Here is a 12,019-nt window from a genome sequence, read left to right as displayed (position 1 = left end):
ACTAGGATAGACATAAAGCAAAGATACTATCTTTCTTCTTCTCTTTCCAACGCCTAGAACAGTGCCTGGAAGATGACAGGCACTCACCAAATATTTTTGAAATGAAAAAGCAGAAAGAAGTAAAGCAGAAGAACAACTCTCAACATTACAGCTGTGGAATTCCACAGATAGTATACAATAGGACATGTATGTAGAAGCCATGATACAGCAGTCTTTAACATATAAAATGGAAAGGTAATGAGCTGCACCCTTAAAGACCTACATAATAAAGGATAGCTTCTAATACAAATGTTATCCTTCAAATGGGCAAAACATTCTCAACAAATAGATTTGGCAAAACATACAAAATGCAAATTTCACATTAATTACAGGTTAGTTTACAAACTTTAATCTCTGCTTTGGCTGCAGAAGATTCACCAATGACTTATTTATAGTCTCAATGATAGAAAGAATCAATTCATCACATTTAACTTCTTTTAGAATAAGTCTTGAGAGGCATAACAGTAGCTCTATCAGAGGTCTTGATTATTAACTGACAGTGTAATCCAGATCTCACATAAAATTTAAAAAAATGATTACTAGAGAACTATGCTTCTTTCTTCTACAAGACACTATTTTCAGAGATGATCACTGATGGGGATAGGAGTGGGGGGAGTAGTCTATGGAATTGGTCTAGTCAGCATGAGGGCAGGCTCAGGAATCCTGACTACTTAACTAAATTTTGAATCTTTTCTAACATTATAATAATTAAAATCACTGTTATCAACAACGATATTTTAAGTTCAGTTTCAACATGAGCCACAACATACCTAGATGGTGCTAAAATGCAAATGGCTCTTTAGTTGTGCATAGCATCCATCTATTGAATAAAACTAAACACACATTTACAAAGAAATCTGTCTTGCTACCACAGCAGTCCAGACATTCCACACCTATCTTGCTATTTACCCTTATAACCTGTAGAAGTGTTCCTAAATATTACTTTTGATTATATAAGCACATATGCAACACTGGATTCTCAATTATATACCAAAAGTCAGAATGGAAAGCTAATGGGGCTGACAACTCCTACACTGCAGATCCTACTGTGGTATTTCCAGTGGAAATTTTGATATTAAGGACTTCAAGGGCTCTGTGTTGCCCAACTTGAAAGAGCCCCATTCACACTATAGTCTATGGAAATGACGCCTACCACTACGTGACTGCAGCTGGACAACATGGTGGTCCTACGCTGATCAAATTAAACCAGAAACCGTACAGCTACAGATCTGTCAATAGAGCAGCAAACTCTCCCCATCTTAAAAACAGAATTATAAGGTTGAGTTATCCGATGCTTTCTTCTTAGTGTTTTAATAATTATTTTTGCAACTAGTGAAAACTCACTGGCAAAATGAAATATTTTAGCTTTATATTATATCAAAAATTAACAAATAATTGTGATCATAGAAATTTTAGCAGTAACTTGTCTAAAAAAGCAACTACAGCATTACAACCTGTCAACAACAACAAAACAAGGTATAAATTACCAAAAGGTAGCCCTTACCTGTGTTTTCCTTGAATACCAGTAAACTTCAGTCTATAAAGGGTCTATATTAAAGCTACAAAACAATAACTACATACATTCACAGCAATGAAGATAATTTAAATATCTAAAACTACTCAAAACTATGTTAATTACAAAGCCAGGAAAAAGAATGACATACAGAAACTCTTGTTTGGCTGTACTTGTAGGAGATGTAGGAAAATCCTCCAGTCTACAGATGAAGATTCAAGAGAAAGCAAGAAAACAAAAAGGAAGCATATAAACATTCATGCACAAATTAGTTGTAATATGACCAATCATCTGGAAAGCTTTTCTAATTTCCCACTCTTAACATTCATTTTCCTTCAAAGTATGTTGTTTTTTTTGTTTGTTTGTTTGTTTTTAGATTCTGTTGCCCAGGCTAGAGTGCCATGGCATGAGCCTAGCTCACAGCAACCTCAAACTCCTGGGCTCAAGCAATCCTTCTGCCTCAGCCTCCCGAGTAGCTGGGACTACAGGCATGTGCTACCATGCCCAGCTAATTTTTTTTATATATATATTTTTAGTTGATCAGCTAATTTCTTTCTATTTTTAGTAGAGACGGGGTCTCGCTCTTGCTCAGGCTGGTCTCGAACTCCTGAGCTCAAACGATCCACCTGCCTTGGCCTCCCAGAGTGCTAGGATTACAGGCGTGAGCCACCACACCTGGCCCAAAGTATGTTTTGAACTGTTTTTCTTTTTTTTTTTTTCCATTCCATTTCCTTTTAATTGTAACTGGAAATAAAATACCAAAGAACACATCCAAAATATCTTAACAGTATGAGTTTGGCAGTGACTAATGAGTAAGTTTTATTTTTCAAATAAAACAGTTAAGGCATCTTTATTTGGGGAAAGAAAAGCCAAGAAATATCAACTATATAGTGCTTTTTAAAAAATCTATTAATATTTCATAAATATCACATTTTGTAACTTTAGAGCCTATTTGAAGCCCTTCTCTTAAGAGATAATAGATAACAGAGATAAGAGATCCAAGAGGATAGAATAAATAAAACACATGGAACATCTAAAGAAATTTAGTTTACTTTCTGAATAGGTGAAAGTAGCCATGGTATTGCAAATTTAGAGTCAACAAAGGAATCATGGAATCCATGGTCTGTGTAGACTTTCTGCAGAAGCATCATGATGAGGTGGAAGGAGTACAGGTTCAGGCATCTCTTCTTACTGACTAAATGATTTTCAACATTTTAGGCAATACATTGATCTTTCTGAACCTCACTTTATTGTCCTGCAAAGTGGGGATAAAATTACCCCAGTTCACAAGCTTGTGGTGAGGATTAAATAAAATTATCTAGGTGAGGCTCCTGGCACAGAGTAGGCACTTATAATACTGTAATTAACATGTAATAATACCCACTCCCCCCACATTGAATGAACAGAGAAAGATACATCTCTCACAGCCACTGCAATTTCCTGGTCTTTCTTGAAAAGACTGTTTAGGAAATGTGATGGACACTAGGCAGCTGTAATGAAATGAATACATAGTCTTTGGTTCTAGACTTAGAGGTTCAAACTACTCCAGCAAGACTTAAACCTGACAGGGTCTCCAGGAAGTCTTCACAATGGGCTCTGAGGTTGCTGATTTTAACTAAAACTCACTGCAGAAGGCTATGACCCATTTATAAACATCCATTTCAGGAAATGTTCCCCTACATAGCTATCACATTATTCAGATTCTTAAAATATGTGTAGAGCTGTAACGTATCATACTTCTTAGTCAATCTATAACTAATAATTTTTATAGCACTGAACCAGATCTATTTCGTCATTATTTAGCATGATGGATGCACTACAGTGCAAAAGTAGCACAACATTAACTGGTTATAATATTAAGAAAGAGCAAATTCTCAAAATCTGACCTAAGTTATCAAAACCAATTTTGTAGTTACAGCATAAAACTGCTCCATTGAAAGGAAGTTAGGAGTGAAGTTTATACTACCAAGGGTATGAATAAAGTCAAATGGTTAAATATATTGGTAAATAATTAATCATCTGAATATCATGTATAAAGGTAATCATTATCAGGGCAATACTTAACAGATCCAAAAACAGAACTTATAAGGAAAAGATAAGAACAAAGTATCAAAACAAAAACAAAAGTATATGACATACTCACTATAAAAGGCTCATCTATATTATTACAAGGATTTCATAGGCTTTACTGTTAAATACATTAAATGCAAAAATGACAAAGTTTTGAAATCCAGTGTGAATATGCATAATGCTTACTTAATATAAAATTAAGTGAGTCTATATTCTTTGCCTGTAATTTTGTTTTAACTATTTGAATTATGTGAACATTGGCCTCTTATATGTTGAATTGAAATTTGTATTGCGATCACTTTTCTTGTTATACTGTCTTAACAATGTACTGGGAGTCAGTTTTTTTGGGAGGGTAGAAGCAGGTAGTAAAACCAGTTTTAGAAAGAAAAAAGTTATTTTTCTAAAAACATTTTATCTGGTGATATTCTTAATGACAGTCAGAATCTAAATATTTGGGAACTGAGATTATGTGTATAAACCTCAAAACTCAGCAGGTATGGGTTCATCCAAAGAGCCTTAAGTTTTCTGTAAAACTATAACAAACAATTATAAGAAAATAATAAAAATCAACACACTTACTGTATATTTGGTGTAATCCCCTCAAGCAGCACAATATTAACCCCACCAATATGAGCAGTGGCACATGTCTCAGTCATCTTTTGATGTAAAACATCTTAAATACAAGAAAAAATAATTATGTAAATTCTGGAAATAAGATAACTGTACTTTATAATAAAATTGCATTTTATTTATAACATTGTGACAAAAGATCATTTTAAAGTTATGACAAAATTTGTTCAACTATTTCAAGCCTACTTTTTAAAAAATTTCTTTACAGTTTATTTCCTTGCATTCATATATACACACAAATTACATGTCAAAATTGGAATAATACAAAATACATATCTTAATATGCTATTCATGCATTAAATAGTCTACTGACATTAAATAGGCTAATGGCATTTTAAATCTCAGAAATAATACTTAGTGCAGAAAATTTGGAAAATCAAAAACAAAAGTAGGAAAAAATGAACCACATAAACTAGCACTCTTGGTCCATATAATTCCTGTGATTTTAATGGAGGATGTAAATATTTTTATTACTTCACAAAATCAAATGAAATCACACATACCATTTTGGCTACTTTTTTCATTTAGCATTTTTTTATATTAATAACTTCTGCAATATAATTTTAATGGGTAAGTTGTAAATTGTCATATGGCTATAAAAATAACTTTACCAATTCCTTAATGCCAGACTGGCTGCTTCTTTGTACAGACATCTTTTCACACAATTCTGATTAGTTCTTCTACCTAGTTTTGCAGATGTTAGAGTTGCTGAGTCAGAGGATAAATGTGCTTTAAAGACTACTGATAAAAACTATTAACCTTCAGGAAGGTTAAACCAATTTCTATCCATTTAGAAGAGAATGAAAACATTCATTTCCTTGATTCTCTGATTCTCACCAAAGCTGAGTATTGTCATTCTTAACTTTTGCTAAACCAACAAATGAAAAAACTGATAACTCTTTTTTTTAATCAGTAAAGTTGAATAAATTTTTTATGTCAACTCAGTCATCTGAACTTGTGTGTGGTATTGTCTATATCCTTTGCCTATATTTTTCTAAGGAGGGCTGATATGTTTGTATTTTTCTTATCAATTTATAATCCATCTAATTTCTTCAGAGCATTTTCTTTAATAGTACATAATTTTTAATTTAAAATTAGTTTTTGAGTAAATAATAAATGTTCAGAATACAAAACAGGTGAAGGGTATATAATGAAAAGTAGGTTCAAAATAACTTTTCATTGGACCTTACATATTTGGTAATCATAAGGTTAATGATAAAAACACATTGTGATTCATAATTTTCTTTTCTTGTGTAATATAACCTGTCAGGTAATTTTTACAACCAGAAAGAAAGGACACTGGTATTACAGAGTCCTTGCTGCAAGGGAATCCCTGCAACATCAGTTTCATGCTGCTGTATCCATTGCATTTTTTTTTTTTTTTTTAATTTTAGCATCACTGAAGTTGGGATGCATTTTACAATCAGTGGCATCTCGCCATATCTGGCAACATTATTTTTCTTTGTGAAACATAAAATAACGGTGTACCTTCAAATTGATGGTCTCCTAGATTTGATAAAATGCCATACCCTGTTATCAGTCTCAAGATGAATGGTATGTTTTCATTAACCTAGAAAATATTGTATCGGCTATAGGGACTTCTTTTTATAGAGGTACTAAAATGAGTATTGGAGTATAAAATTTCTTTAGAAGAAAGCAAAGAAAAGCAAATTTTTCACAAATTTCATTATTTTGGTAAAATTTTCAGCCATTACAGACATCTTACTAGTTGGTATTAAAAGACAGTCAAAGAATACATGCCATTGGGTTTAGGTACATTAGCTTGATATTTATGTGCCCAAATATTTTCATTAGATATCAAAGCTGTCTCAGTTCAATTGCATTCAAAGTTCTTGGTACTACTCTATTGAAAAACTTGGGAAATCCTGTTTTCTGAGGAAAAACTCCCAATTAGGAATTTCAGAGACATTGCATAGTGTAGAAAAGTAGCACTATGGTATTAGAAAATTGTGATACCTTTCATTTTTTCCTTAAGAGTAAAACTGCCATGGATCCTCTTCAGTTCTGATTCCATTGTTAGTCCACCAATATCTGCCTCTAAGTGTGTGCGGTTCACCATGCCAATCCCAAACACTATTAGAGTAACATGCTGAGGTTCAGAAGTTACCAAGCTACGTTTCCTCTGTGTCTTAGTCAAACTGTTGTTGTCTTGTTCATTCTCAAACACAACTTTACATGTTGGCTCTGTAGGGCTCCGAACTCCTTTACAAGTAAATGGAAACATAAAGTTTTAGAGATGAAAACTGCAAAATCGATGGACATTCCAAACATCATCTTACTTTTCTTCCCTTCACATTCCCAACCAGTCCTCCTCTTCCTCTTCCCCAGCAAAACGATTTAAAATTTTTTTCAACATTTTCCCAAGTTCATACCAAAAGTAAATAGAACTAGATGTTTTAAATCATGTCTGTCTGAAATTTTTAAGAACATGCCATGTAAAGACTAGAGAGGATGGGAAATCGGGTGGCAGGATATTCCAAATGCCATTACTATTTTCTCTCCTTGGTGACTGCCAGTTTCTCTGCATTTCAATTATCCACTTATAACATTAAGGAAATGATGAACAACCTGCTGTCTTTTTTCAAATTATTGCTATTCTAAGCAAAAATCGAAAAAACATAAAAATGTCTGTCACCTGTTGGTCCAAATGTTTCTGAAGATTTTTCCAATATTCCCGTTGGATCAGAAATAAGTGAATAGAAGTTCAGCAATTTATACATATTCTGCCAGCACTCAGCGGAAGGCTCACTTTGTTCTGATACTGTAATTGAATCTGAGTCATCCATATGAATAGTCATGTGATCCACCACATCTTTGGAACCTTTCCTAGACACTTTTGAAGTTCTTCTTTCAGATCTTCCTAATGAATTTTTGTTTCGAGATTCCTTTTTGTTATTTTCATTGTTGGTCCGTTTGTTCTTTGCATTATTTACTCTATTGCCACCGTTAAGACTTCCTCTAGAACTGCGGCTGAAGTCAGACGAACGAAAATCTCGATGTTTTCTGGTTTTGAAGGTAGGTGTTGGGGAAGCAGATCCAGCTGTATATCTGCTAAGTTTAATGTCAGTCTGAGTCGCTTTGATGTCATCTATCATTGTACTAAACTGATGTATTAGACGAACCAAAGCCATATCTACATGTTGGCTTATTGACTGACAGGAAATTGTAAAGTTGCAGTGAAAGGTATTGTAATAACGTTTGTTGAGATCATGAAAAGAAAGGGCACTGGTAGAGTTCTGAGGGGTGCACACTGACTTTTCCATTACAACAGCACTGATGCTAAAGGTCTCCAACATTAATGCTGGTTTGAACTCAAGTGGAGGAAGATTCACATGGCCTTGCCTAAAAATGTAAAAAAAGAAAAAAAAAGGACAAGGTTTTACTTCCTTTTTTCCAGAACATCGTTATTAATTTATAAGCAAAATAATCTCTAAGGTGAAATGTAAGTGATTTAAATAATTTTGAGCAAGAGAACCAGTAGAATATGCTTTTTCACTAGGTCAGTCTTTTTACAAGTTGGAAGATGGGCCTTAAATCTTCCTTCTTGATCTTACTCTAAAACTGAATAACAAGTCAAAATCATTTTATGTTAAGAAATGATTTCAGTGAAGTGATAAAACATTTTTTCTTGCCATCTGATGATACAGCCCTACAGTATTGAAATGTACAGTTAATTATAGATCAGTTAGGATACCTCCATTAATCATCCCCTCCCCTCTGTAACTACATATTTAATTTCTTCACATTTAATATTATTTTATTTGTTATTAAAAAGGAGACCAGGACAGGCATGGTGGCTCATGCCTGTAATCCTAGCACTCCTCCCAAGGTAGTAGGACAGCTTGAGGACAGGAGTTGAGACTAGCCTGAGGAAAAGTGAGACTCTCTCTCTACAAAAAATAGAAAAATTAGCCAGGTGTGGCACACACCTGTAGTCCCAGCTACTTGGGTGGCTGAGGATCACTCAAGCTGAGGAGTTTGAGGCTATGATGACGCCACTGTACTCTAGCCTGGGCAACAGAGAAAGTGAGACTCTGTCTCAAAACAAACAAACAAACAAAAGAAATCACAAAGGAAACCCTCATGGTATACTTCACCATGTTCAAAGTATAGAGGAAAAGCAACTAAAAAAAAAAAAAAAACAAGAAACACACCAAAAAATCCTTAAAATCTTACATAAAAATTATTTTGGCAAATTCTTCTATTTATCTAAAGATTTTTCATGTAAGAATTTTATAGTCAATTTAATTAATAAAAAACCAAAAATTTCCCAAATTTCCATAAACTGACTACCAATAATAAGAATAAACCTCAAACACCGAAACTGTAAACAGGTACTTTGTCCCCCTTTTTCTTTTTTTTTTTTTTTTTTTTTTTTTTTTGAGACAGAGTCTCACTCTGTTGCCCAGGCTAGAGTGAGTGCCGTGGCGTCAGCCTAGCTCACAGCAACCTCAAACTCCTGAGCTCAAGCGATCCTCCTGTCTCAGCCTCCCGAGTAGCTGGGACTACAGGCATGAGCCACCATGCCCGGCTAATTTTTTCTATATATATTTTTAGCTGTCCATATAATTTCTTTCTATTTTTAGTAGAGATGGGGTCTCGCTCTTGCTCAGGCTGGTCTCGAACTCCTGAGCTCAAACAATCCGCCCACCTCGGCCTCCCAAAGTGCTAGGATTACAGGCGTGAGCCACCGCGCCCGGCCTGTCCCTCTTTTTCTATGAATTTATAGCCACATAGGTCAAACTAAACCTAGGAGTTTTTTCTGTAAAAAAAGAAAAAAATCAGAATATGCTTTGATGTTTTCAATCTAAAGAATTTATAATCACAGAATAGCAATTTCTTAATAAATACTAGTTTTTATTTAATAAGAAAAAAGCCATATTGTAGTATGATTCATGCGAATGCATAAACTCACAGGGAAGCGTATAATCAATGCTAAGCATGTGGTCAGAGAAAGAAAAACTGGATTTTGAGAATTAGAACAGATAGGAGAGAGAAGACTCAAAAGAGAGGAAAATAATCCACAACAGCAAAAATAAGAATCTAAAGCATGTATGGGTGGCAAGAAAAGTCTTAAAGAGGGGAGATGCAAGTAAGGGAGAAAAAAATTGGGGATATGAGAAGCAGTTATTCAAGGCAAATGCAACCAGACAAGTGAAGATCTGACATAGGCACTGTAGAGAAACAGTTATAATTAAAATTTAAAAGCATTTATCAAGACCTGGATATATGCAGCTATTTTCACTGAAGACAGTGAAGACATAAAGAAACTAATATTTATAAGGACTTATTACATGCCAGACTCTATACTAAATGGTTTAATAACTGCCTTGGCTTTACAATCTAGCAGGAGAGTTATACATGTTTATATAAGAAACTATAACCCAAAAGTGTTATATAATAGTTAGCAGAATGAACAAACAATGTGCTACAAAAATAAACCAACAAACAAAAAAAATCCAGACAAGACTGAAATTAATGACTAGGAAAAACATAGTGTGGTGAAGATCTCCAAATAAGTAAGAGTTAGAGGTGGAATTACAGGAGATCTGAAAAATAAAATCTAACCATGAGTCAGTTGTAAGAATGTGGAGCATTCTTACCACAGAGCTGGTGTGATAGTAGAAAAATTAAAAGGAGTGTTAAGTTTGGCTAGCTAGACCAAAAGCAATTAAGTTCAGAGAATCACTCAAATAACCTCTCTGGGAACATAAAGGAGAAGTGTGGTCAGATGCTGGTCTAGTCTGTGGCAGTATTACATGGCATTTACTAGGCTAATAAGTAAGGCTATAATCATAATCAAATTTTACATGTATAATCTATATCTCTATATTTAATCTATTATATATAAATTATACTCTATATAATTATAGATACTCTAATTATATAATGAAGATTCATATACTGTATGTGTGTATATATACATTTATATATATAAATGTTTATATTTATATGAAAGCCAGCTATTACAAATAGAAATACAAGTTTACCTCAGATATTTTAACCCTAAATAGGGAGTATATGTAGGTTTTAATGTTTTGAGTCTAGATTTGATGGTTCCAACATAAAAAAAGTCAGTTATATGGTTTAAATAATAGTCTTATAATATGATTCAAATTTTTAACTAAAATTTACTGTGAATTGCATAAAGCACAAACTTGCTGCTAGCTCTTCAGTCACTACATAAACAGGTGTACACCATGACTGACCAATCACATCACTTCTTGAAAATTTGTCAGTGACAGTGATTTATTAAAGTACATTTGTTATTCAGTTCCCTCAAAGACAAGTAGTTACTTGTGTTGCCTCCTTGTCTCCCAGTGATAAATCCCCATGACATTTTACAAAAATGAGTAATCAAAAAGAAGGAATTGGACAACGAAGATGAAAATGCAGCAAAGAAACAAAAAAATGATAATACTGGTAGTGAAAATTCATTGTAAATGGAATTACTGAAGAAACAGCTGACCATGGAAATGTCGATGCTTCTACTGTTCAAGACTCTAGATATGCAGTCAGAAAAATTCAGTGAAGCCTTATTGACATAAGAGGAAAATGGCTGTGACAAAAGAGATGAAGATATCCCAGAGGAAATGATGCTGACAAAAAACTCCATAGTGAAAGGAACTCCGAGTGCTTCATGATGTTGAACGTGCAAAAGATAAACATTCAAAACCGAACCATGCTTACAAAGGAGTATGACATTTTGCCAGGCACAGAAAATATGCTCGTTCTTTACTGTAAATTATATCATAAGAAGAGGAAAAGGACAGTTTAAACTACCGTTTGGTAAGTTTTTACAAAGAAATAAAAAAGTTTAATTCTCAATATTTCTAATGTTTTAAATATAGTGTACTAAATATTTGTTTTATTTTTTTTTCATTTCACTGTACATTTATAATAAACAGTACGTTTTGATGAACACTGTCAAGGTTACAAAATAAAAATAATTTTTCCCACTGATTATGAAAATCACTTTGCACTGTTTCAGCTTGCATGGTCATTGTTATGTTATACTCCACACTATTGTGAAATGCAAGGACACCTTGTATTTAATAGAAAAAAACAATGTGATCTCCATGTTCCTGTGCCATTAGAAATTCCTCAGACATTTTAACTTGAAACAAAATTTAAGAGAACTATATTTTTCCATATGTAATTCCATGAAATTTTATAAAAACTAACTTTGTTAAATTTAAACTTTATAAGAGTATTTCAAACGAAAAATATATTTTACTTAGCTATATATTTGATACAAGTATTTTAGTTTTAATTTAACACCTTGCAATAGCACAAAAAGGATGAAACCAAGAATGTTGCAAATACCTCGTCATAAATGCCATCTATCTCCATATTCAACTATTCTGTCCACTAAAGACCCATTCAAAGTAAAATTCCAAATTCCCAAAAGATTAGTCGAATCCTATTAGTGGGTATACAATTGCCTATGTAAGCAGTAAAAAAAAAAAAATCTCAAAAACCATCCATGTCAATACAGAAAAGCAACAAAAGATGGTTCTTAACCTTCACTCTGCTACACTTAGTATTCCTGTTTATCTGTTTTTCATGGCTACACTCTCAATATGATTTCTACCCTGTTCCTAATACAAAATACTACCTGACTCAAGTCAACTCATAAAGGGGTTAGGAATAAATTCTAGGTAAAATATATAAAATTAGAATCCTTAGGATCATAGGAGTTCCACTACTGCCAAATAAATAAATGCTGAGTGTGTATATCAACTT

At 33.4% G+C, this 12,019-nt stretch overlaps 1 protein-coding gene across 2 annotated transcripts in view; it reads right to left on the bottom strand.

Annotated features, from left to right (window-relative positions):
* BLTP1 (bridge-like lipid transfer protein family member 1) overlaps positions 1 to 12,019 on the bottom strand; it is a 173,497-nt gene that overhangs the window by 63,107 nt on the left and 98,371 nt on the right. For both annotated transcript variants that reach the window (XM_069493730.1, XM_069493731.1), the window contains 4 exons: positions 6,909 to 7,615; positions 6,230 to 6,475; positions 4,202 to 4,295; positions 1,704 to 1,754 (listed from right to left, as the gene is read on the bottom strand). In XM_069493730.1, coding sequence (XP_069349831.1) covers positions 1,704 to 1,754; positions 4,202 to 4,295; positions 6,230 to 6,475; positions 6,909 to 7,615 — 1,098 coding nt within the window. The remainder of the gene's footprint in view (positions 1 to 1,703; positions 1,755 to 4,201; positions 4,296 to 6,229; positions 6,476 to 6,908; positions 7,616 to 12,019) is intronic.

This window comes from Eulemur rufifrons, chromosome 18, assembly GCF_041146395.1.
Source record: "Eulemur rufifrons isolate Redbay chromosome 18, OSU_ERuf_1, whole genome shotgun sequence".
Taxonomy (NCBI): domain Eukaryota; kingdom Metazoa; phylum Chordata; class Mammalia; order Primates; family Lemuridae; genus Eulemur; species Eulemur rufifrons.
Note: the sequence above shows the minus strand (reverse complement) of the source record. Positions and strands in the feature narration are given on the sequence as shown.